This window comes from Delphinus delphis, chromosome 3, assembly GCF_949987515.2.
Source record: "Delphinus delphis chromosome 3, mDelDel1.2, whole genome shotgun sequence".
NCBI classification, from domain to species: domain Eukaryota; kingdom Metazoa; phylum Chordata; class Mammalia; order Artiodactyla; family Delphinidae; genus Delphinus; species Delphinus delphis.
Window position 1 is genome coordinate 25,649,931 of NC_082685.1, and position 27,354 is coordinate 25,677,284.

At 44.6% G+C, this 27,354-nt stretch overlaps 1 protein-coding gene and 1 long non-coding RNA gene across 6 annotated transcripts in view; one reads left to right on the plus strand and one right to left on the minus strand.

Moving 5' to 3' along the window:
- STK10 (serine/threonine kinase 10) overlaps positions 1–3,833 on the plus strand; it is a 120,005-nt gene extending 116,172 nt beyond the window's left edge. Inside the window, exon 19 of the mRNA XM_060008393.1 lies at positions 1,174–3,833. Within this exon, the coding sequence (XP_059864376.1) occupies positions 1,174–1,314 (141 nt within the window). The 3' untranslated portion in view covers positions 1,315–3,833. The remainder of the gene's footprint in view (positions 1–1,173) is intronic.
- LOC132423065 (uncharacterized) overlaps positions 1–27,354 on the minus strand; it is an 88,527-nt gene that overhangs the window by 4,598 nt on the left and 56,575 nt on the right. For 3 of the 5 annotated variants that reach the window (XR_011246411.1, XR_011246412.1, XR_009518914.1), the window contains exon 2: positions 1,006–1,188. This is a non-coding gene — a long non-coding RNA (uncharacterized lncRNA). Of the gene's footprint in view, positions 1–1,005; positions 1,189–20,556; positions 20,646–27,354 lie in introns of all 5 variants that reach the window. The other 2 variants (XR_009518916.1, XR_009518913.1) reach the window with 1 other exon arrangement.

Consider the following 27,354-nt stretch of genomic DNA (forward strand, 5'->3'; position numbering starts at 1 on the left):
AAGAGAGAGACATAATAGAATGCTGGTCAAATCCTGTGAAAGTGGTTCTTCTATAGTGAAAGTAATAAAGAAGCCACATTTACTGAGTAACCCATGTGTGCCTGGCTTTGCAGATGGTGGCACAGTGTTTCAGAGCTTGAACTCTGGAGTTAGACCCATCTTGGCTCTGCTCCCAGCCAGCTGAATGACCTTGGGCAAGTGACCTAAGCTCTCTGAGCCTCAGTTTCTCCATCGTTAATGGGGATAGTGGTATCTGTCTCATAGGGTGAAGATTAAATAAGATGTAATGCACTTAGCATAGTGTCTGACATGTAGGAAGTACTAAGTAATTATAGCCCATTCGTTTTTAATTTAATCTTTGCAGTAGCCCGGCCAGGCAGGTAGTGATATTGCCACTTTACACGAGAGGAAACAGGCTTGGAGAGGAAAGGTGGCATGCAGAGGCCCACCCAGCTGGTAATGGAGCTGAATTCTGTTTGACTGTAAAGCCCCTGCTCTTTCCTCTGCACTCTGCTTCCTTTCTTAATCGAATAATTATTTATTTTTGGAGAACCCTCAAGAAATTTTTCTGGTGGGACACAATTTAGCTAGATAAACTTGCGTGTGCCCAAGGGAAGCTCCTGCAGCGCTTGTCGTCTAGATGCTCCCCTTGCAGTTATCTGATGGGCTTTTACAACGTAGAGAACCCCTGTCCTACCACAGATGTTCAGAATTAGAATCTCAGGGGGGTGGCATGACTGCACGTATATTTTGAAAAGAAGTCCCCTGATTTTGCAGGACGGTGCCCTGGTTAGGAACACCATGTAACTCGGACATCTCTGTTTCCCCTGCTGTTAGGCCTCTTGCTTCATTTGCTACCTCAGGTTTTTCTCCATTCTTTTGGTTGTTTTCCTGCCAGCTGATTTGCACACCCCATCTAGACTGGCATTTCCCCAAAGCAGAGCCCTTGGTCCATAGGAAACTCCTGCGTGGCTGTGGCACGAGGAAGGAGGAGGTGGTACCTACCTTCTGCGTGACGGGCGCTGGGACAGGAGCGAGGGAAGACCAAGTTACCCGAGCACTGAGGCCTGGGAGGGGAAGTTCCAGAGAAGGCCACTTTGGTGGGGGTCCTGTGGTTGGGGAAGACTTGTGTCCTAAGGGATCCAAACGAGCTCCGTCTGCCCTCTGTCCTAGGCTCTGGAAGAAGAGCTGAACCAGAAGAAACGAGAGCAGGAGATGTTCTTCAAAATGAACGAGGAGGCAGAGTGCCTGAGCCCCACCACCCCAAACAAGGCCACCAAGTTCTTCCCCTACAGCTCTGCGGATGCTTCGTAACAGCCGCCCAGGGCTGTGGCTGGCAGGCTGGTGGGCCTCGGGGCCCTCCCATTCTCTGTGAACAAGTAACTCAGGAGCCCCTTCCCTCTTGCTTCCATGCCGGCTCGAATCCAGCCCCTTGCCTTGTGCCACCCCAGCTGTGCCTGACAGACCCACCCGGCGTTTCTGACTTCTCGCTGGTCGTGGAGGGCGAGGTTTTATGATGTGCTGCCTGATACTAACGTGCATTCCATTTGAGCCCCAGGTTCCTTTGAGCTGTCAGCGACTTGGGCTGTTGGGGGGGCCAGGGACCAGGAGGAATAGGTGTTCTTTGGCCTCGAGGCCCCTCCTGTTTGCCAAAACACCAGCTTTGCTGTCTGTGGGCACAAAGTGCTACTGCTGAAGTCACCGTGGGCGTGTCCTATTGTAATTGCCGGTGGCTTTTCAGCCATTCCCTGCAGTGTCAGACCAAGAACCACGCCTTCTAACAGCCATTCTGGTTCCCAGTGGAGCCTAGTCTGCAGCCAGCTGCTCAGGGGGTGCCCTCCTTCCTCCAGTTCCCCCAATCTGCCTTCTTCTTGAGACAGCAGCTACAGTGGTGGGATGGGGAGAGGCTGAACGCTTCACCCTGATCTCAAGTGTTTCGTGCCATCTTGTACTCTCCCTTCCTGCACATACATGCACGCACGCACGTGCGCGCACACACACACCCTTGGCCCCCCGGGCCTCTTGTGCCAGGTGGATTGGAACATGTTCGCTGCCTGGGCCTGCGCCACTGAACACGTGAGGGGAGCCGTTGGTGTGGGCGTGCTGGGGGTTGGCACCAGAGGCACAGGCTGAACCACCAGCCTGCACGGGATCCTATGTTCAGGGATAAATTCCTCGCCGCACAAGACTTTCCCACCCCAGTCATTCTGTCTCACACTTGCCCACCCTGTCTGCAGGTGATACGGGAAGGCTGCTTCCCTCTGCTCTGTGTCCCTCCTAGTTCAGAGTCCGGCCTCACACTTCAGACAGAGGCTGGCAGTCAATGGAACTTCTGTTCAGGGAGAAAAAGCATCAGGGAGAAATGCAGTGCTTCCCGCCCCCAGGAACCTGGCAAAAGCAAAGCTTCTGTATCTCAGATGGAATGCTGGGCCTTTGGATGACTCAGCTGGCCTCCCACAGATTCTGAGCCCCACAGGCTGCAGAGCGTAGATAACCCAATAAAAGCAAATGCTCAACCCAGCGTTCCGTTTATTTACAAAGAAAACTTTTTTTCACCTTTATGTCTAACTTGAAAAAAATATAAATAAATGGCTTCCTTAGGAAAATGCCTGCTTTAAAAAAAGCGGAAAACTGAAGGTGATTCTGAGGAATCAAATGGGTGTACCGAGTCTGGGTACTATTTTGGTGGTGATGGGGTGGTTGACACACCCTGGGAGGACTTCCTCTTTCTTCACTCCTATAGGTAAGGGTTCAGTGCTTTGTCTTTCTGAAGCAATTCCCTGGAGTTTTCTGGGGACTGGTTGTAAATGGATCTTGGGAAAGTAGGGTAACCATTCAATAGAAAAAGGGACTTGGGGTTCCAAAGACTTACATATGCAGTAAAGATGCATGGGGGCCGTGGGAAGGCACTGGTCCTCTTCGGTTAGTGAGCACTCAGCTTGCCTGCTTCACTATTTGACCCAGAAGGGACAATTTTCAGGTCTCACACAAATGAGACAAGTGAAACAATTATGCCCTTTGATTCTCTTTGGTGCACAGGTGCTGGGAAAACGTGAACTAACAGTGTAACTACAGAACACAGACCCAGTTCCACCAGGCGAGGCCAGCATTGGCGAATGGTCAGGTGATGGCCAGTGGCAGGGCTGACCTGTGCTTTAGTTACAATACTGCCTTTTGTAGCCTGGGGTGTGAGAATGAGTATTAGGTGAAATGCCGGTTTCATGGTGTAGGTGAAAGTCTTTGATCATTTCCTTCTTTGGTTTGTCGTTCACATTGGAATCTCATTCAAGGAGCTGCTGCTTCCTGCTCAGTGCTGCCTTAGCCTTAACACCTCCCCTGTCCTTCCCGGATGGGGTCTGGTTGGGTCTCCCAGTCTCACAGTTGAGCCAGCGTGCAATGCCCAGCATTGAGAAGGCCCGTGCAGTATTCTCTGTGTTCTGTGCTAATGTTTTCTCTGGAAGGGACAGACGGAACTGTTTCACATTTACAGTCAATTTTTAGCAGAGTAAATAGAACTAACTTATATTTTCCTCTTTATGAAGTTATTTTTATGTAGTTTCCAAACTTTATATAAAAAACTTTTGTAAAATGTTCTCTTCAGAGTTAACTGCGAGAATGTAAATATGCTTCTAATAAAATAACAAGGTTTGAAACTCTTTGCATTTGGGTTTGTTCTCTTGGATTCGGGTGGGAAGAGCAGGGCAGACTTAAACAAGAAAGGGTTTCCTATCTTCTGAGTACACTGGTGCCTCCCAGGTTGTACAGCAGGTCAGACATTGGAGTTTCTGTTCTGAAAGAAGTTATGCTTGGCTGTGTGTGTGTTTTCTCTACAGACATTTATATCATTCTCATTTAACAGTGAACATTTGACCCCAGGAGTTTTTACATGTTAACTTATTGAATCCTTTCAACAACCCACGAGGAAGACATTGTCATTCTCGTTTTATAGACAAGGAAACATGCTGGGTAAGGGGAGAGTCAGGCGAAAGCTCAGAGCACTGGTAAGTGCTGATAAAGTGCCTATGGCTTCAAAGTTTGAACTTCACTGTCTCCTCCACAGCTCCTCTCCTGCCAAGTGCACCCATTACATTTAGCAAGAGTCACACACACTTAACCACCAGCATCTCTGCCATGTTCAAAAGTGTCAGCCATGGGCTTCCCTGGTGGCACAGTGGTTAAGAATCTGCCTGCCAGTGCAGGGGACACGGGTTCGAGTCCTGGTCCGGGAAGATCCCACATGCCGCGGAGCAACTAAGCCCGTGTGCCACAACTTCTGAGCCTGCACTCTAGAGCCCACGAGCCACAACTGCTGAGCCCACGTGCCACAACAACTGAAGCCCACATGCCTAGGGCCTGTGCTCCGCAACAAGAGTAGCCACCGCAATGAGAATCCCGCGCACCGCAACGAAGAGCAGCCCCCGCTCACCGCAACTGGAGAAAGCCTGCGCACAGCAAAGACCCAATGCAGCCCCCAAAAAAGTGTCAGCCATGCCTCTAAAACCTCATTCAGGGGTTCTTAACCTGGAGTCCATGGACACCCCCTCAAACACACACAAGGGATCCATGGGTAGAATTCAGGGTATCTTTGTACCTGGATGGGAAATATTTGGTCTTTAGTTTCACTAACCTCTAACTGAAACACAGCATTTCCTTTGCTTATGGGTATAGGCAACAAACTCTAATATTATTAGCAGTACTTGTGACTATGTCAGCAGTAGAAATCACAGAGACTGCATCTCACGTTACAGCTGTTGCAGACATCTTCAATTATCATTTTCCTTCATCATTTAATTATAGTAGTTATTGGACCTACTACTAGATCTTGTTATTTAATGAGATACAAATATAATACATATGACATATATCACACATAGTATATATATTTTCTGATATTTTGACACCTCTATTGCATTATGACTGGTTTCACTTGTAATCTATGTGCTTTATACTGTGCATTTGAAAATACTATTCTGAGAAGGGGTTTATATTGTTTGTGGAATGCCTTAAGAACCCCTCCTCTGTCTGTAGCCCTGAGTTGTCACTGGCCTAGAAACTTTCCTGTCACTGTCCAAGAAACCTTCTCACCAGCAGGTGGCAGTCCACTGTCACAGTGTCCCAAAGGTCTGTGAACTCGATGTGTCTGAGAGGATGCAGGCGGATAAGCAGCTGGCATGCCTCCCATTAAGGAGTAGAAATTGACTGAGGTTCCCAGGGAAAAAGGTTCATTCGACTGGTGGAAAAGACAGTGCATTAGGGGATGCGTGGCACTTTTCCCAAGTTCCCATGAGATTTCCCATGAGATCCTTCCACATTAATTGACACCTCTTAAACGCCAAGTGTTAGAGACGCTGAAATGAATAAGACATTGACACTGGCTTCAAAATGCTTGTCCTCCTGGGGAAACAGACCTGGTGAAGCAGAGTGTTAGTTCAGGCTGATGTAGCCTGGGAGAATCAGGGAAGGCTTCCCAGTGGAGGTGATGCCGAGTCTAGGAGGACAAACTCGTATGTGCCAAAACACATGCATTCAGAGACTGGGCTATAGTTGAGAGTGAATGGTTTATGGGCCATGAGGCTGAGAAAAGGACAGGGCCAGACCGGCATTCCAGGCTCAGGCTGACCTTTACTGCCCCGCGAGCAGTACGAAGGCTGGGAAAGAGTTTACTCAGAGGAAGGACAGTTGAAATCATGAGTGTAGCAATCCAAGAGATGGGCCGAGGAGAACAGAGACAAAATCAAATGGGAATATTGGCTCACAAAGGTTGGAGACTTTAGGAAGGAAAGGGCAGACTGCAGGCTTCATGAGGGCAGGGAGTAAGACCTTAGCTGACCCCTAAACACCCAGAATCCAGCATGCTGCAACACCAAGATACGCAGTCTGGGCTTCTCATGCGATAAAGGGAGCAGTAAAGATCTGGGGGCTATAGAATGGATGTATATTAACACACTGTGCTACCATGGGTGTTCACTAGGTCTGATTAACAAGTATGTCTTTAGTTAAAAATGAAACAGAGAACTTTCAATTCCAGTGATGGCAGACTAGGTCATCCTGATCACTCCTGACACTGAGGACGATTAGAAAATCTGGACAAAAATACTGAACATGAGACAGGCTGGGACCTGGGACCCTTTGCTGCAGTGCTTGCACCTGGGCAAATGTCTCTTCGAGCAACAGAACACAAAGAAACTACAAGGGACTAAAAACAACTGCATGCATGCACAGATGGGGCAAGTTATGCGCAACGGGATACAAAGAGGCCAGAAGAACCCAACTCTCATTTCTGAAGAGCTGGGAGCAAAAGCAGGGTACTATGCATGCCCCCTCCACACAGCACCACCAAAGGGCTGGGCACACCACCTAAGCCACCCCTCCAGGCTGGTCCTTGGACACACCCCTACCCTCACCCCATATAAGGAACCAGCTCATGCCCACGCCCCCTTCCCTGGGAAGGGAAAAGCCTTGCCTGAATTTCCTGTCTAGCCTCTTATCAATATCTATTGATTAAGGAGGCCAAGAACCCTGGTTGGTAACAGATTTATGGCACCCAATGTGGGGCAGCTGTCCCCTTCCCGGGAGGGGACCTGGGCACCTCTGGGACCACCGAATGCAGCTTCCCCATGGGTGACAAGTGGCCACCTGAACGTCTTGTTTCAGCATCACCATGTTTGGTAAGTCTGCCTTCCTGGCCCCTGGGGGCCTCAGTACCCTCATTCAGGCAATGCTTTCCCCCTCTCCCTTGTCTCTTTCCCTCTCCTGATAGCTCTCTACCTCTCCTCTCTCTGTCCTCTCCTACTTCTGGCCTATCCTTCCGCGTGGACGTCAGGCAGCTACAGCATCACTCCTCTCAGCTTGTGAGACCATGCTCCCTCTGGCCGGCAATGGCTCACCTTGACAGGTGACAAGCAGAGGCGGGAGAGGCTCGTCTCACACCGTGCAAATCCTGGTCCAGCGGGCTCTCTCTGCAGGGAGATTTATGAGTGATACAGGCTCAAACCTCATACTGTGTAGTGGCTGGAAGTCCTATTGTCCTGATATTCTCACCTTTATTTTCCTGCTGTCTCTCTCTTTTTCAGTCTTTTCTGTCCCTCCTCCCTTTATCTCTCCCTTGATCCTTATACCTGCACTCCGGTCCCCTTTATCCTGAAAACTTCTTGTTTGTGTCTTTAAGTTTTTGTCATTGGTATCTTTGTTTTATGTAGTTTTGTCTGTCCAATAGCTCCTGCAAGTCTCCGCCGACATTGTGGGCACAGTGGAGCACTTAAGCCTTGAAATACAAACACAGCCCACATCAACCAAGACTCCAGCCTTGGGCTACTTACTGGGATTTTAAAGAAAAACAGGCAGTGGGGGTGGGGCGGGGAGAGGAGCTTGCATCTTTCTCCTCTGCCTTTGCAATGTAACTATTCTATCTGAACTCAAGGAGTTTGCATTTCTCTCCTCTGCTTCTGCAATGTAACTATTCTGCCTGGGCTCTCAGGAACTACCTGATCTATCTGTAGCCCCCCAAATTGAGAAGAGAAAAAAAAAAAGAGGTCTTTTAAATTCAAGTGGGGTGGGAATGTAAATTGATACAACCATTATGGAGAACAGTATGGAGGTTCCTTAAAAAACTAAATATAGAACTACCATATGATCCAGCAAGCCCACTCATGGGCATATATCCAGAGAAAACTGTAATTCAAAAAGATACATGCACCCCAATGCACCACTATTTACAACAGCCAAGACATGGAAGCAACCTAAATGTCCATCGACAGAGGAATGGATGAAGAAGATGTGGTACATATATACACAACAGAATATTACTCAGCCATAAAAAAGAATGAAATAATGCCATTTGCAGCAACATGGATGGACCTAGAGATTATCATACTGAGTGAAGTAAGTCAGAGAAAGACAAATATCACATGATACCACTTATATGTGGAATCCACAAAAAAAAAATGATACAAATGAACTTACTTACAAAACAGAAACAGACTCACAGATCTAGAAATCAAATTTATGGTTACCAAAGGGGAAACCTGAAGTGAAGTGATAAATTAGGAGATTGGGAGTAACATATACACAATACTATATATAAAATAGATAAACAACAGGATCTACTGTATAGCACAGGGAACTCTACTCAATATGCTGTAATAACCTATATGGGAAAAGAATCTGAAAAAGAATGGATACATTTATATTGGGTTGGCCAAAATGTTGGGTTTTCCCATAATATATGTATACTTTTCCCAATATATGTATAACTGATTCACTTTGTTGTACACCTGAAACTAACACAGCATTGTGAATCAACTATACTCCAATACAAATTTTTAAAAAATTTAAAAAATGGGACGAGGGGAAGATGGTGGAAGAGTAAGACACGGAGATCACCTTCCTCCCCACAGATACATCAGAAATACATCTACATGTGGAACAACTCCTACAGAACACCTACTGAATGCTGGCAGAAGGCCTCAGACCTCCCAAAAGGCAAGAAACTCCCCACGTACCTGGGTAGGGAAAAAGAAAAAACAGAGACAAAAGAATAGGGACGGGACCTGCACCAGTGGGAGGAAGCTGTGAAGGAGGAAAGGTTTCCACACACTAGGAAGACACTTCGCGGGCAGAGACTGCGGGTGGCGGAGGGGGGGAGCTTCGGAGCCGCGGAGGAGAGTGCAGCAACAGGCGTGCGGAGGGCAAAGCGGGGAGATTCCCGCACAGAGGATCGGTGCCAACCGCTACTCACCAGGCCGAGAGGCTTGTCTGCTCACCTGCTGGGGTGGGCGGGGCTGGGAGCTGAGGCTCGGGCTTTGGTCGAGCGCAGGGAGAGGACTGGGGTTGGCGGCCTGAACACAGCCTGAAGGGGTTAGTGCACCGCGGATATAGCCGGGAGGGAGCACGGGGAAAAGTCTGGACCTGCCGAAGAGGCAAGAGACTTTTCCGTCCCTCTTTGTTTCCTGGTGCTCGAGGAGAGGGAATTAAGAGCGCTGCTTAAAGGAGCTCCAGAGACAGGCGCGAGCCGCGGCTAACAGCGCGAACCCCAGAGACGGGCGGGAGACGCTAAGGCTGCTGCTGCCGCCACCAAGAAGCCTCTGTGCCAGCACAGGTCACTATCCACACCTTCCTTCCGGGGAGCCTGTGCAGCCCGCCACTGCCAGGTTCCTGGGATCCAGGGACAACTCCCCCGGGAGGGCGCACGGCGCGCCTCAGGCTGGTGCAACGTCACGCTGGCCTTTGCCGCCGCAGGTCCGCCCCGCACTCTGTGCCCCTCCGGCCCCCCGGCCTGAGTGAGCCAGAGCCCCCGAATCAGCGGCTCCTTTAACCCCGTCCTGTCCGAGCGAAAAACAGACGCCCTCCAGCGACCTACACGCAGAGGCGGGGCCAAATCCAAAGCTGAGCCCTGGGAGCTGTGAGAACAAAGAAGAGAAAGGGAAATCTCTCCCAGCAGCCTCAGGAGCAGCGGATTAAAGCTCCACAATCAACTTGATGTACCCTGCATCTGTGGAATACCTGAATAGACAACCAATCATCCCAAATTGAGGAGGTGGACTTTGGGAGCAAGATTTATGATTTTTTCCCCTTTTCCTCTTTTTGTGAGTGTGTATGTGTATGCTTCTGTGTGAGATTTTGTCTGTATAGCTTTGCTTCCACCATTTGTCCTAGGGTTCTATCCATCCGTTTATTTTTTGTAGTTTTCTTAATAATTAATTTTAATAACTTTATTTTATTTTACCCTTCCTTCCTTCCTTCCTTCCTTCTTTCCCTCCCTCCCTCCCTCCCTCCTTTAGACAACGAATCATCCCAAATTGAGGAGGTGGACTTTGAGAGCAAGATTTATGATTTTTTCCCCTTTTTCTCTTTTTGTGAGTGTGTATGTGTATGCTTCTGTGCGAGATTTTGTCTGTATAGCTTTGCTTCCACCATTTGTCCTAAGGTTCTGTCGGTCCGTTTTTTTGTTTTTTTTTAAATTTTTGTTTCTTAATAATTATTTTTTAATTTAATAACTTTATTATATTTTACTTTATCTTCTTTCTTTCTTTCTTTTTTCCTTCCTTCCTTCCTCCCACTGTCCCTCCCTCCCTCCTTTCTTTCCTTCTTTCCTTGTTTCCTCTTTTCTTTTCTTTCTTCCTTCCTTCCTTCCCTCCTTTCTTTCTTCTTCCTTCCTTCCTTCCTACTTCTACTAATTCTTTCTCTCTACTACTTCTCTCTTTTATTCTAAGCCCTGTGTATGAAAGGCTCTTAGTGCTGCAGCCAGGAGTCAGTGCTGTGCATCTGACATGGGAGAGCCAACTTCAGGACACTGGTCCACAAGAGACCCCCCAGCTCCACATAATATCAAATGGCGAAAAACTCCCAGAGATCTCCATCTGAACACCAACACTGAGCTTCACTCAAGGACCAGCAAGCTACAGTGCTGGACACCCTATGCCAAACAACTAGCAAAAAAGGAACACAACCCCACCCATTAGCAGAGAGGCTGCCTTTAAAATCATAATAAGTCCACAGACACCCCAAAACACACCACCAGACGTGGACCTGCCTACCAGAGAGACAAGATCCAGCCTCATCCACCAGAACACAGGCGCTAGTCCCCTCCACCAGGAAGCCTACACAACCCACTGAACCAACCTTAGCCACTGGGGACAGACACCAAAAACAACGGGAACTACGAACCTGCAGCCTGCAAAAAGGAGATCGCAAACACAGTAAGATAAGCAAAATGAGAAGACAGAAAAACACACAGCGGATGAAGGAGCAAGATAAAAACCCACCAGACCTAACAAATGAAGAGGAAATAGGCAGTCTACCTGAAAACAAATTCAGAATAATGATAGTAAAGATGATCCAAAATCTTGGAAATAGAATAGACAAAATGCAAGAAACATTTAACAAGGACCTAGAAGAACTAAAGATGAAACAAACAACGATGAACAACACAATAAATGAAATGAAAAATACTCTAGATGGGATCAATAGCAGAATAACTGAGGCAGAAAAACGGATAAGTGACCTGGAAGATAAAATAGTGGAAATAACTACTGTAGAGCAGAATAAAGCAAAAAGAATGAAAAGAACTGAGGACAGTCTCAGAGACCTCTGGGACAACATTAAATGCACCAACATTCGAATTATAGGGGTTCCAGAAGAAGAAGAGAAAAAGAAAGGGACTGAGAAAATATTTGAAGAGATTATAGTTGAAAAATTCCCTAATATGGGAAAGGAAATAGTTAATCAAGTCCAGGAAGCACAGAAAGTCCCATACAGGATAAATCCAAGGAGAAATACGCCAAGACACATGTTAATCAAACTGTCAAAAATTAAATACAAAGAAAGCATATTAAAAGCAGCAAGGGAAAAATAACACACAAGGGAATCCCCATAAGGTTAACAGCTGATCTTTCATCAGAAACTCTGCAAGCCAGAAGAGTGTGGCAGGACATATTAAAAGTGATGAAGGAGAAAAACCTGCAACCAAGATTACTCTACCCAGCAAGGATCTCATTCAGATTTGATGGAGAAATTAAAAGCTTTACAGACAAGCAAAAGCTGAGAGTGTTCAGCACCACCAAACCAGCTTTACAACAAATGCTAAAGGAACTTCTCTAGGCAAGAAACATAAGAGAAGGAAAAGACCTACAATAACGAACCCAAAACAATTTAGAAAATGGGAATAGGAACATATATATCGATAATAACCTTAAATGTAAATGGACTAAATGCTCCCACCAAAAGACACAGATTGGCTGAATGGATACAAAAACAAGACCCATATATATGCTGTCTACAAGAGACGCACTTCAGACCTAGAGACACATACAGACTGAAAGTAAGGGGATGGAAAAAGATATTCCATGCAAATGGAAACCAAAAGAAAGCTGGAGTAGCAATTCTCATCAGACAAAATAGACTTTAAAATAAAGACTATTACAAGAGACAAAGAAGGACACTACATAATGATCAACGGATCGATCCAAGAAGAAGATATAACAACTGTAAATATTTATGCACCCAACATGGGAGCACCTCAATACATAATGCAAATACTAACAGCCATAAAAGGGGAAATCGACAGTAACACATTCATAGTAGGGGACTTTAACACCCCACTTTCACCAATGGACAGATCATCCAAAATGAAAATAAATAAGGAAACACAAGCTTTAAATGATACATTAAACAAGACGGACTTAACTGATATTTATAGGACGCTCCATCCAAAAACAACAGAATACACATTTTTCTCAAGTGGTCATGGAACATTCTCCAGGATAGATCATATCTTGGGTCACAAATCAAGCCTTGATAAATTTAAGAAAATGGAAATTGTATCAAGTATCTTTTCCGACCACAACACTATGAGACTAGGATCAATTACAGGAAAAGATCTGTAAAAAATACAAACACATGGAGGCTAAACAATACACTACTTAATAACGAACTGATCACTGAAGACATCAAAGAGGAAATCAAAAAATACCTAGAAACAAATGACAATGGAGACACGACGACCCAAAACCTATGGGATGCAGCAAAAGCAGTTCTCAGGGGGAACTTTATAGCAATACAAGCCCACCTTAAGAAACAGGAAACATCTCGAATAAACAACCTAACCTTGCACCTAAAGCAATTAGAGAAAGAAGAACAAAGAAACCCCAAAGTTAGCAGAAGGAAAGAAATCATAAAAATCATATCAGAAATAAATGAAAAAGAAATGAAGGAAACGATAGCAAAGATCAATAAAACTAATAGCTGGTTCTTTGAGAAGATAAACAAAATTGATAAACCATTAGCCAGACTCATCAAGAAAAAAAGGGAGAAGACTCAAATCAACAGAATTAGAAATGAAAAAGGAGAAGTAACAACTGACACTGCAGAAATAAAAAAGCTCATGAGAGATTACTACAAGCAACTCCATGCCAATAAAATGGACAACCTGGAAGAAATGGACAAATTCTTAGAAATGCACAACCTGCCAAGACTGAATCAGGAAGAAATAGAAAATATGAACGGACCAATCACAAGCACTGAAATTGAACTGTGATTAAAAATCTTCCAACAAACAAAAGCCCAGGACCAGATTGCTTCACAGGCGAATTCTATCAAACATTTAGAGAAGAGCTAACACCTATCCTTCTCAAACTCTTCCAAAATATAGCAGAGGGAGGAACACTCCCAAACTCATTCTACGAGGCCACCATCACCCTGATACCAAAACCAGACAAGGATGTCACAAAGAAAGAAAAGTACAGGCCAGTATCACTGATGAACATAGATGCAAAAATCCTCAACAAAATACTAGCAAACAGAATCCAACAGCACATTAAAAGGATCATACACCATGATCAAGTGGGGTTTATCCCAGGAAGGCAAGGATTCTTCAATACACCCAAATCAATCAATGTGATAAACCATATTAACAAATTGAAGGGGACAAACCATATGATTATCTCAATATATGCAGAGAAAGCTTTCGACAAAATCCAACACCCATTTATGATAAAAACCCTGCAGAAAGTAGGCATAGAGGGAACTTTCCTCAACATAATAAAGGCCATATATGACAAACCCACAGCCAACATCATCCTCAATGGTGAAAAACTGAAAGCATTTCCACTAAGATCAGGAACAAGACAAGGTTGCCCACTCTCACCACTCTTATTCAACATAGTTTTGGAAGTTTTAGCCACAGCAATCAGAGAAGAGAAGGAAATAAAAGGAATCCAAATCGGAAAAGAAGAAGTAAAGCTGTCACTGTTTGCAGATGACATGATACGATACATAGAGAATCCCAAAGATGCTACCAGAAAACTACTAGAGCTAATCAATGAATCTGGTAAAGTTGCAGGATACAAAATTAATGCACAGAAATCTCTGGCTTTCCTATACACTAATGATGAAAAATCTGAAAGTGAAATCAAGAAAACACTCCCATTTACCATTGCAACAAAAAGAATAAAATATCTAGGAATAAACCTACCTAAGGAGACAAAAGACCTGTATGCAGAAAATTATAAGACACTGATGAAAGAAATTAAAGATGATACAAATAGATGGAGAGATATACCATGTTCTTGGATTGGAAGAATCAACATTGTGAAAATGACTCTACTACCCAAAGCAATCTACAGATTCAATGCAATCCCTATCAAACTACCACTGGCATTTTTCACAGAACAAAACATTTCACAATTTGTATGGAAACACAAAAGACCCCGAATAGCCAAAGCAATCTTGAGAACAAAAAACGGAGTTGGAGGAATCAGGCTCCCTGACTTCAGACTATACTACAAAGCTACAGTAATCAAGACAGTATGGTACTGGCACAAAAACAGAACGACAGATCAATGGAACAGGATAGAAAGCCCAGAGATAAACCCACGCACATACGGACACCTTATCTTTGATAAAGGAGGCAGGAATGTACCGTGGAGAAAGGACAGCCTCTTCAATAAGTGGTGCTGGGAAAACTGGACAGGTACACGTAAAAGCATGAGATTAGATCACTCCCTAACACCACACACAAAAATAAGCTCAAAATGGATTAAAGACCTAAATGTAAGGTCAGAAACTATCAAAGTCTTAGAGGAAAGCATAGGCAGAACGCTCTATGACATAAATCACAGCAAGATCCTTTTTGACCCACCTCCTAGAGAAATGGAAATAAAAACAAAAATAAACAAATGGGACCTAATGAAACTTCAAAGCTCTTGCACAGCAAAGGAAACCATAAACAAGACCAAAAGACAACCCTCAGAATGGGAGAAAATATTTGCAAATGAAGCAACTGACAAAGGATTAATTTCCAAAATTTACAAGCAGCTCATGCAGCTCAATAACAAAAAAACAACCCAATCCAAAAATGGGCAAAAGACCTAAATAGACATTTCTTCAAAGAAGATATACAGACTGCCAGCAAACAAATGAAAGAATGCTCAACATCATTAATCATTAGAGAAATGCAAATCAAAACTACAATGAGATATCATCTCACACCTGTCAGAATGGCCATCATCAAAAAAATCTAGAAACAATAAATGCTGGAGAGTGTGTGGAGAAAAGGGAACACTCCTGCACTGCTGGTGGGAATGTGAATTGGTACAGACACTATGGAGAACAGTATGGAGGTTCTTTAAAAAACTACAAATAGAACTACCATGTGACCCAGCAATCCCACTACTGTGCATATAACCTGAGAAAACCATAATTCAAAAAGAGTCATGTACCAAAATGTTCATTGCAGCGCTATTTACAATAGCCCGGAGATGGAAACAACCTAAGTGCCCATCGTCGGATGAATGGATAAGGAAGATGTGGCACATATATACAATGGAATATTACTCAGCCATAAAGAGAAATGAAATCGAGCTGTTTGCAATGAGGTGGATAGACCTAGAGTCTGTCATACAGAGTGAAGTAAGTCAGAAAGAGAAAGACAAATGCCGTATGTAACACATGTATATGGAATTTAAGAAAAAAAATGTCATGAAGAACCTAGGGGTAAGACAGGAATAAAGACACAGACCTACTGGAGAACGGACCTGAGGATATGGGGAGGGGGAAGGGTGAGCTGTGACAAAGTGAGAGAGAGGCATGGACATATATACACTACCAAACGTAAGGTAGATAGCTAGTGGGAAGCAGCCGCATAGCGCAGGGATATCAGCTCAGTGCTTTGTGACCGCCTGGAGGGGTGGGATAGGGAGGGTGGGAGGGAGGAAGACGCAAGAGGGAAGAGATATGGGAGCATATGTATATGTATAACTGATTCACTTTGTTATAAAGCAGAAACTAACACACCATTGTAAAGCAATTATACCCCAATAAAGATGTTAAAAAAAATTTAAAAAATACATTCAAATGGGAAAACTATGAGATCTCTGGTTCTGTCTTTATGTAAAAATTAACTTGTCTAGCTTAAGTCTGTGGGTTTAATTAATACAGACCTATCTTTAGAGCCATTAACATTAAGTATAATATCAATACTTTTATTGTAGCTAAGGTTACTGGAAGTCAATAAGTGCATATTGTTTCTGTTATAAAATCTGTCAACAAGTAGAATAACCTGATATAGTTAAACTTTTAAGTAAATATAACTGGGATAAGAGCTTTTTGGTAAACTCTATAGGAATAATTATGTTTTGGAAATGTCCATCTAAATAGTCCCTCCAAATTTTGGTAACTTGAAACTAAACTAAGTTGAATGATAGGAATCCACTGAGTATCCAGGCCATTTCAAATAAGATGAAATATTGGAACATTAATTGCTAAACAGGTCTAAATTTACCTAGTGCTGTCTTCTTGTGAGAGGGAAAGTAAAAATGTTTGGGTTTATTAGACACATGTCTTGCACCACATTAAGGAAAGCAATTGTGCTTTGGGAAGATACAAGTTTCTAGAGGTTATGGGATATTCCAATCAAGGAATGCTACTGTAAAAGACAGTTCATGGTTGTTTAAGGAGAGTAGGATGTGTGTTTTCAGAAAAGAAGGTATGAGGAACGAAAATATATTGTTAAAAGGAAAAAGGTGATTTTGTCCTAGATCTGGTTATTTCTGAATGGGAAAAGAATAAGGGACAAAATATGGCTACAGAAATTTGCAGTAGATTTGTGGAAAAGGAACAATTGAAAAAGAATCTTGTGTGTGGTCAGGACTTTCTAAGGTTGGATTAAATTTAATTAGGTAAATGGATTTTATTAAGCGTAGGCTGATGCAAGTCTGGATTTGGTGTCTCTCTCTCATAAGAGAACAAAGTTTTCCTGGAATGCTGCTTTTGATAACAGATTGTGTGAGTTTCTGTGCCTTTACGTGATCTGTATTTATTTTTGAAATCATTTTCCACCTTAGCTCAAGAAATAAGTACTGTTTCACAGCAACCTATGATCCTGTCTGACCAGGTGTTTTAAAACTTTTTAAAATTTTTGACAGGCTTCCCAAATATCAAATTCTAATTGAAATTCTTTTCACCTCCAGCTAACTTTGGGGTGCTTCAAGGGACCCCTGGAGCATCCCAAAGAGAAATCCTAAACTAATTGGGTTCATTTGATATGTTAAATTACATGGGAAACACTGTCCAAACTCACTGTTGCCTGTGTCAGATGGAATCATCAGGCTCTCCCCAATTTTACTGTAGCCACCAAACAGACAGAGGAAAGGGTTTTGGGTTCTCCTGCTGCCTAGACTCTCACCTTACTCTCTGTCCAAAAAAAAAAAAAAAAAAAGGAAAAAAAGTCCCCGGGGGGTATACTCCCACCTCTAGGCCCTCAGGTCCTGACTCCTGTGGCATTTTCCATTGTGCCCAACTCCAATTCCTCCCGGAGTTCCTTTTTGCACCTCTAGGATCCCCATCACTCCAGGCCTTGGCAGCCCAGACACCGTTACGGATTACATATTGGCCACTTCAAGTAGCCCACATTGTAGGCTTTACAGATGCTCCATCTCAAGGAATACATGCCAGCATAGGGAAACTTATAGGAACATCCTCTCTTACTTGTCAGCACATCATGGTTATTCTGGCCCACTGTTGCACCCTGGATGAAAAGAAGGGCATACTAAAAAAGGCCAGGGAACATGCAGATGGCCTACTGGCCACCAATCTACCCCACCACATTTATCAGGTGGGTGGGGATGCAGTCCCAGAACATGACCCACACTATGAAGATCGTGTAGGCCAGGCTAGGATGAGACATTAAATTACTTGTCAGTCAGAAGGAATGAAAAGGTGTATGGTGAAGGCTGTAAATTTTGATAAGGTCTGAGAGGTCACACGAGAGAAAGATGAAAACCCAGCCGTCTTCCTGAGCCGGGTGACAGAGGCATTCAGGAAGTACACCGATACAGACCCTGAGCCCACAAAAGGAAGGACACTGCTGGCCATGCATTTTATCACCCAGGCTACTCTTGATATCAGGAGAAAATTACAAAAGCTTGAGGCTGGGCCCCAAACCCCATTGTCAAACTTGGTGGAGGAGGCCTTCAAGGTCTAAGATAACCGAGACTTAACGGAGGAAGCCAAGAAGGATAAGAGGCTAATAAAGAAAACGCAGCTTTCGGCTGCTCTGATTCACCCACCACCTCCAGGGGATCCCGGAGGGCCGAGAAGGCTAGACAGACTGCCAAGAAGCCCAAACCATTTTTTTTTTCCTTAAATTCCATATACATGGACATATACACTACCAAATGTAAAATCGACAGCTAGTGGGAAGCCGCAGCATAGCACAGGGAGATCAGCTCTGTGCTTTGTGACCACCTAGAGGGGTGGGATAGGGAGGGTGGGAGGGAGGGAGACGCAAGAGGGAGGAGATATGGGAACATACGTATAACTGATTCACTTTGTTATAAAGCAGAAACTAACACACCATTGTAAAGCAATTATACTCCAATAAAGAATTAAAAAAAAAAAAATGAAGCCCAAACCAGTGTGCCTTTTGTTGGAAGGAGGGGCACTGGAAGGGGGAATGTCCTGAGCGCCCTCCTGTGGGACACTGGAGGGGCAACCCCGACCGGCCCCCGTTCCCCAGGAATGTCTCGGATGAGAGATTCCCACACATGGACTGACGGGGTCCAAGCGCCTGCCCGGCTCCAGATCCCACTCAGTCCATCCTCGTCACTCCAGTGAAGCCTTGGGTCACCCTCGATGTGGCAGGTAGGGGAACTGAATTTCCCGCTCTTTTCTGACTTGGCCGGCTGGCCTCTCCAACCATGACTACGGTGACAAGAGTTGATGGACAGCCAAAGGTAAGGCGATTTACGTCTCCCCTTGTCTGCAGAGTTGGGTCCATTATTATTACTCACTCCTTTCTGTATATGCCAGAATGCCCTGTCCCCCTCCTCAGGAGAGATCTGCTAAATAAGTTAGGAGCTAGTAGGACAGCTTAGGAGAGGGTGAAGTCCAAGGAGGTAGAGAATTCAAACAGAGAATGCATCTATTAGTAGCCCCAGATGACCCACTTGCTGGTCATCAAAATATCCCCCCAAGACATCCCCCAAGAAATTAGAGAACAAATAGATCCTGCAGTCTGGGATACCTCGGTGCCAGGAAGAGCAAAATGTGTTCCCCCAATAAAAATAAGGTTAAGGCCTGGGGAAAAATACTCCTGGAAAAGACAATATCCTTTAAAGCCTGAGGCCCTGAGGGGAATCCAACCACTGCTCACCAAATTCCTAAAACACGGACCCATTAGGTCCTGCCAATCCCCTTGCAATACCCCCGATCCTCCCCGTGCAGAAGCCTAACGGAGGAGTATCGGTCTGTGCGAGACTTAACGAGCAGTGAATGAGGCAGTCATCCCTATTCACCCACTGGTGGCAAACAAACTCTGACACCCTCCTCACCCAAGTGTCAGGGAGCACTCAGTATTTCTCTTTTCGGACCTCAAAAATGCATTTTTCTGTATTCCCCTACATCCAAACGCAATACCTTTCTGCCTTTGGAGGGACCCTGACCCCCTGGAGGCTACCCAATACACCTGGACAGTGCTTCCGCGGGGTTTTCGGGACGGCCCCATCTTTTTGGAAATGTGTTAGCTTCGGAACTGAGGGAACTGAGCCTTGAGAAGGGAACTCTGCTACAATATGTTGATGATCTACTGATAAGTAGTGAGACCAAATAAGATTCAGATCAAAATACCGTTAGGGTCGTAAATTTTCTGGCAAAAAGGGGATATAAAGTCTCTCCAACCAAGGCTCAGATCTCACAACAAGGGTTCAATATTTAGGATTTGTTTTGACCCCAGGGGCACGACCCCTGGCCATAGATCGAAAAACAGCAATTAGTATATAACCATCCCCAACCACAAAGAGGCAACTCCAAGGCTTTCTCGGGATGGCTGGGTTCTGTGGTATCTGGATTCCAAATTATGGCCTTACAGCAAAACCCCTATATGAGGTTCTAAAGGGAGAAGAAAGGGAAAACCTTCAATGAAATAGGGACCACCAGTGGGGCTTTGAGATTCTAAAGACTGAGTTGAGGGACTTCCCTGGTGGTCCAGTGGGTAAGACTCTGCTCTCCCAATGCAGGAGGCCCGAGTTTGAGCCCTGGTCGGTGAACTAGATCCCACAAGCTGCAACAAAGAGCTGGTGCAGCCAACATTAAAAAAAAAAAAAGACTGAGTTGAGCAGAGCACCAGTACTGGGACTTCCAAGTTTGGACAAGCCCTTTACCCTATACATTCACGAGAGGTCAGGGATAGCACTAGGACTCGTGACCCAAAAGCTGGGACCAGATCAGAGAGAGACCAGTGGCTTACTTTTCAGAACAACTGGACTCAGTGGCCCTGGGATGGCCAAGCTGCCTGCAGGCAGTAGCAGCCACAACCTTGTTGGTTAATGAGGCTTCCAAGCTCACCCTGGGACAACACTTAGATGTATTAACCCCTCATCAGGTACCATCTGTGCTGGAAGTCAAAGGACATCATTGGTTTACTGGAGGAAGGTTAACAAGATGTCAGGCCCTCCTAACGGACACCCCAGACATTGCCAAACCCTGAACCCAGCAACTGTGCGTTCAGAGGTCGGGAGTGGAGACCTACTGCATCAGTGTATAGAGACCAGAGAACAAACTTACTCCAGCAGGCCTGATCTTCTCGATGAACCTCCTGACAGCTCTGAGGTCGAACGGTTTACTGATAGGAGCAGTTTTCTAGAAATGGGAACCTGGAAGGTGGGGTATGCCATAGTTAGTCTAGATGAAGTCAGAGAAGCCAAGGCACTGCCACCCCAGACATCAGCCCAGAAAGCTGAACTAACTGCATTAATGAGAGCTTTGCAATTAGGGAAGGATAAGAAATCAAATATTTTTACTGACTCTAAATATGGGTTCCACATGCTACATGCTCATGCTGCCATTTGGAAAGCAAGAGGAATGTTAATCGCTAGAAATTCCCCCATAAAACATAAAGATTTGATCTTGGATCTTTTAGAAGCAGTAAAGCTCCCGACCGAGGTAGCAGTAACCCACTGTAGGGGCCATCAGAGGGATGGATCCTTTGTGAGCCAAGGGAACAGCAAAGCTGATCAAACTGCAAAACAGGCAGCTCGACTGTAGGAACCTGAACAAGTCATGGCCCTAGTGATTGGCCTCCGTGAACTCCCTAGCCTCCCCCAGTATTCCCCATAGGAACAAGAAAATGCTGAGAAATGGGGCTATGAGAAAGGAAGCACAGGCTGGTATAAAAAGGAGGATAAGGTTCTAATCCCTGAGGCCCAACCATGGAAACTCACTAAGAGTTTACATGATGCCACCTACTATGGGAGGGATGCACTGTGGAACTTGATGCAAAAGACTTTTTCAGGGACGGGGCTTAAAGGAACAGTAAAACAAGTAACGCTTGCCTGTGGTTTATGTGCCTGGAATAACCCACAGGCCCATCCAATTCCCCCTTCGTTACTCAGGCCAATTCAACACGGAGGGAAGACTGGCAGATTTCACCCAAATGACCCCGCGATCAGGATATAAATATCTTTTGCTGTTTGTTGATACTTTCACAGGATGGGCTGAAGCCTTCCCCACGCAATCTGAAAAGGCTATGGAAGTGTGTAAGTCCCAATTAAAAGGAATTCCTTGGTTTGGACTTCCAAAGTCCCTCTAACACGAAAATGGGTCCTCTTTTATAGCCAAAATCACACAGGGGCTCACAACTGCCCCAGGGATAGACTACAAGCTACACAGCTCTTAGCACCCACAGTCTTCAGGGAAGGTAGAGAAAATGAACCATCCTTTAAAGAAAACCTTAGCAAAGCTCTACCAAGAAACTCATGAACCCTGGACCAACTTCTTCCTATTGTACTCCTCGGGGTCCGTGTAGCCCCCAGGAGTGGTCTGAGTCTTAGCCCATCTGAAGTGACCTATGGGAGGCCTTTTCTAACTACTGACATTCTACTGGATGAGGAAGTGAACCAGGCCCTGAGAGTCATTATTAATCTAGGACAAGTTCAGAAGGCAATCCAGGACTATGCCTACAGGGCACTGCCAGCTCCCGCTAAAAATATAGAGGAAGGAGCAATTCCTTCACAAATAAACCCCGGGGACCAAGTTCTTCTTAAAGCCTGGAAAGAGTGGTCCCCCAAAGGCCAACTATTGCCAAAATGGAAGGGCCCCTATAAAGTAACTTTAACCACCCCCACTGCTGTCAACCTGCAAGGGACAGCTGGTTGGGTACATTTGTCCAGACCAAAGCTTTTACATCCAGAAACCCCGCAGGTCGCAAAAGAACAATACACCTGTGAGCCAGTGGAAAATCTGAGATACTCATTCAAAAGACAGGCACCATCGACAGATACTTTTTGTGATAACTAATACTTCCTACCACACCTGGGAACACACGACCAGGCAGAGTGGCTTCATAATTTTGGTAGGGGTGGTATCTCCTCCACTGTCTGGTCAGCAGTTAAAGAAGTCCTCCGGAAGTTAAGCTAGTTCCTTCCCTTTCTAGGCCCTTTAATGGCTACTTTTGTCCTTCCCCTTCTTGGCCCTTGTTTATTTAACTTTTTGGTTAAGTTTGTGTCTTCTAGGCTCCAATAGTTTCAAGTAAGACTCACAATGGCTCAAGGAATTCAGCCCATTCCAGCGGAGGATGGCCCAGTTCCCTACAGGTCCTTGGAACAGTCAGCAACTGTACCTCTAGGGTAGGCTAGGGCCTACAGCCCCTGTCCAGCAAGAAGAAGTTTCAGAAGAACAGACCTTTGGCCCCTTACCCCTTAAGAATAAGGGGTGTAGAATCCCTTAGCAGGGAAGAGACAGGGGATGAGACAAGGGACCTGGGACCCTTTGCTACAGTGCTGCAATGCTTGCACCTGGACAAACGACTCCTCAAGCAACAAAATACAAAGAAACTATAAGGAACTAAAAATAACTGCATGCATGCCCACGCAGTTGGGGCAAATTATGGACAACAAGATACAAAGAGACCAAAAAAACCCAACTGCCACTTCTGAAGAGCCGGGAGCAAAAGCAGGGAGACAGGAGCAAAAGAAGGGTACTGTGCACACCCCCTCCACACAATACCACCTAAGGAGTGGGCAAACCACAGTTTGGGCCCGACCCTTGGACACACCCCTACCCTCACCCCATATAAGGAACCAGCTCGGCCCCCGCTCAGCAAGCCAGCGAGAGAGCAAGGGAACTTGTTATTTGTTTTCGCTCTCCCCCTGCTGCAGCAGGGGCCCCAATAAAGCCTGGCCTAAATTTCTTGTCTGGTCTCTTACCAATTTCTATTGATTAAGGAAGGCCAAGGACCCTGGTCGGTAACAAACACATCTACTTGAAGGCATATGAGAACTCCAAGATAGTGAAGAATTACCAGGCTAGGATTCAAGCAAGGATGGAGAGCCAGAGGGACGATGCTGGTATTTTACCCTGGGAGCATTTGCTGATCCCAGAGTGGATAACAGAAATGTGGAGGTGAGCTTTTGACAACCTCCCAGGGCCAAGAGCACAAGGATTAGAAGCCTGATAAGGGCAGGACAGAGGGGACCCAAGTGAGACCATTGCCTCTGTAGGGCCCTCAAAGGCTACACCCATGAATAACAGTAAACCCGATGTTAAGAGGCCTCATAGGGCTTCCCTGGTGGTGCAGTGGTTGAGAGTCCGCCTGCCGATGCAGGGGACACAGGTTCGTGCCCCGGTCCGGGAAGATCCCATGTGCCGCGGAGCGGCTGGGCCCGTGAGCCATGGCCGCTGAGCCTGCGCGTCCGGAGCCTGTGCTCCGCAACGGGAGAGGCCACAGCAGTGAGAGGCCCGCGTACCGCAAAAAAAAAAAAAAAAAGAGGCCTCATAGGTACTGTAGTTCTCCTTCAAATAATCAAAACCCCTAAAATTGGCCTCGGGTGATGCAGTATTGCTAGTGCTCACAAGCTCCAGGCAGAAGCAAAGGTGAATCCTCTCTGAAGGGGAACAACATCTTAGGTCTCAACGATTTCTGCAAACAATTTTACAAATAAAATGTCTAGCACACAATTAAAAAATAAATGAGGCGGGGGGCTTCCCTGGTGGCGCAGTGGTTGAGAATCTGCCTGCCAATGCAGGGGACATGGGTTCGAGCCCTGGTCTGAGAAGATCCCACATGCCACGGAGCAACTAGGCCTGTGAGCCACAACTACTGAGCCTGTGCGTCTGGAGCCTGCGCTCCGCAACGAGAGGCCGCGATAGTGAGAGGCCCGTGCACCGCGATGAAGAGTGGCCCCCTCTCGCCGCAACTAGAGAAAGCCCTCGCACAGAAACAAAGACCCAACACAGCCAAAAAAAAACAAAAACAAAAACAACTAGGCACAGAGGAAAATACTAAAACTAAAGTTGGCAGAAAAAACATTAGAAGTTGACCAACAGGGGTGCCAGATACCGGAGTAATCTGAGGATAAAATCACCGTGCTTACTATCTTTGAGGAGACAGGACGTGATTCGAAATGTTCAGCAGAGAGCTAAAAACAAAAGTTTAAAAAGGAACCAAGTGTTCTAAAATCAGGTAGCGGTAATGGTTGTGTAACTCTGAATATACTAAAAAACAAACAAAAAACCAAATCCACTGGTTGTATAGGCATACCTTATTTTATTGTGCTTCGCTTTATTGCACTTTGCAGATACTGTGTTTTTTTACAACTTGAAGGTTTGTGGCAACCCTGGATTGAGCAAGTCTAGAGGCACCACTTTTCCAAGAGCATTTGCTCATTTCGTGTCTCTGCTTCACATGTGGGTAATTCTCACACTACTTCAAATTTTTTCATTATTATTGTATTTGTTATGGTGAGCTGTGATAAGTGATCTCGGATGTTACTATTGTAATTGTTTTCTCATTTTCAGCGAGAAAGTATTTTTAATTAAGGTTTAATTAAGCATTTTTAGACATAATGCTGCTGCACATTTAACAGATGACAGTATAGTGTAAACATAACTTTTATATGCACTGAGAAGCCACAAAATTCATGTGACTCACTTTATTGTGATATTCACTTTATTGCAGTCTGGAACTGAACCCACAGTATCTCTGAGATTTGCCTGTATAATTTTAAAGGGTGAATTTTATGGTATGTGAATTATATCTCAAGAAAAGTTTTATTAAGAAAAAAAGAAACAAGTAAGAAGTCTAGACATGAAACAAGAGTAACTGAAATGAAATATTCAGTGTATAGGCACAATAGCGGATGTTGTCATAAGCCTCCAACAATCATGAAATTAGTTTGGAGCTCCATCCTTCCTACCTCTACTTGTCCATGTCTTCTCACTTTGGATGAGACTTAGAAAAATTTGCAAAACCTTTTTCTTACCAATTCCGAGAGAGAGGAAACATGCTAAAAAATTGATGAAATGGTAGAACCAGTAAGATGGGTTGACTCTTCCTTCAGGACATCAAAAACCTAGTAGGGACAAAACTGAATCAACTGGAATCTCTCTCTTAGTGATTTGAACTGGGGTATACTCAGAGAACAACCAGTTAGAAATGGAAGTTGAGAGGCTGAAATACCATGACATAGTGAGGGATCAGAGAGACCATGAGGGTCCAAGTGCACGCTGAAGTTAGAAAGGAGCTGAGACTCAAGGGTGATTCCTGAATTTCTGGCTTTGGTGACCGGGTAGATAGAGGTAGCATTTACAGAGTTAGAAAAGATGGGCACAGGACACTGGTGTACTGAAGAGAGGGAATCAGAAGTTCAATTTTAAAGTGAGACCTCCCAAAAAACCAAGTTTAATTTTGCACATGTTAAATTTGAGATGCCTGTGACACAACCAAAGACGATGTTGCTTGTCTACACACATCTGGGGCTCAGAGGAAATGTCTGGGCTGGGGGTATAAATTTGAGAATAGGGTATGAAATGGGTAGTTGAGAAAAATGAAGTAGGAGAGACAGACCAGAGAGATATATGTAAACTATGAAAAGAAACAGAGATTTTATCCTGAAGGTCATTGGCTTTATGCTGGAGACAGGTGACTGCTGCAACATAAAGAACATACTGGAGCGGCAGAAGGGTGGTAAGTAGGGCCTTTACAGTAATCCAGGTAAGAGATGGGAATTCTCATATGCAGTTTTATATCCTAACTTTTTCCCCTTACATCATAAGCATTTTAACAACACCACTAAAAGTTCTCGGGAAACACATAGTTTGAAATGGCTAAGTAACCTACCCACCTGTCAATGTACATAATCTACCTAACCACTATTATAGAGTTAGGCATTTTGGCTATTTTCAGTTTTTTGTTAGGAACCTTAATTCTTTCACATCCTCTGTTAGGTAAACCATTTTCCCCTGCCTTGGTGACAAAATCTCTGGCAAATACCATTGTTTTTCTAAAATTATTTCGGCAAGTCTCGTTACCAAGTTTTACTTTCACATTTGATTTAAACTTTTTCTCATCCAGCTCAAGCTTAAACTAGACTTAGAAGCTTGCAGTGAAAAAGACAGGAATGGTCGGGATGATACTCACCAACTGCACCATTTGATTCCCTATATTTCAAATATTTTCAAGTGATATGACCAATCAGGGGTTACTATTCAACATAAATAAACAGCTAATACAACATCAAAAAAACAAACAACCTGATTAAAAAATGGGCAGAAGAACTGAATAGACATTTTTCCAAAGAGGAAATGCAGATGGCCAACAGGCACATGAAAAGATGTTCAACATCACTAATCATCAGGGAAATGCAAATCAAAAGCACAATGAGATATCACCTCACACCAGTCAGAATGGCTAAAGAACACAAATAACAAACGTTGGTGAAGCTGTGGAGAACGAGAACCCTTGTACACTGCTGGGGGGAATGGAAATTGGTGCAGCCACTGTGGAAAACAGTATGGAAGTTTCTCAAAAAACTAAAAATAGAACTACCATATGACCCAGCAATTCCACTCCTGGGTATATATTCAAAAAAAACAAAAACAGTAATTTGAAAAGATACATGCACCCCAATGTTCATAGCAGCATTATTTACAATTGCCAAGGTATTGAAGCAACCTAAGTGTCTGTCGACAGATGAATGGATAAAGAAGATGTGGTGTGTATGTATATGTGTGTGTGTATATATATGTATACACACACACACACACGGAAAAGAATTATTCTGCCATTTGCAACAACATGGAAGGACTTGGAGGGCATTATGCTAAATGAAAGAAGGCAGAGAAATACAAATACTGTATGATATCACATATACGGAATCTAAAAAATACAACAAACTAGTGAATATAACAAAAACGGAGCAGACTCACAGACATAGAGAACAAACTAGTAGTTACCAGTGGGGAGAGGGACGGAGGGAGAGGCAATACAGGGTTAGGGGATTAAGAGGTACAAGCTATTAGGTATAAAATAAACCACAAGGATATACTGTACATGGGGAATACAGCAAGTATTTTATAATAACTATA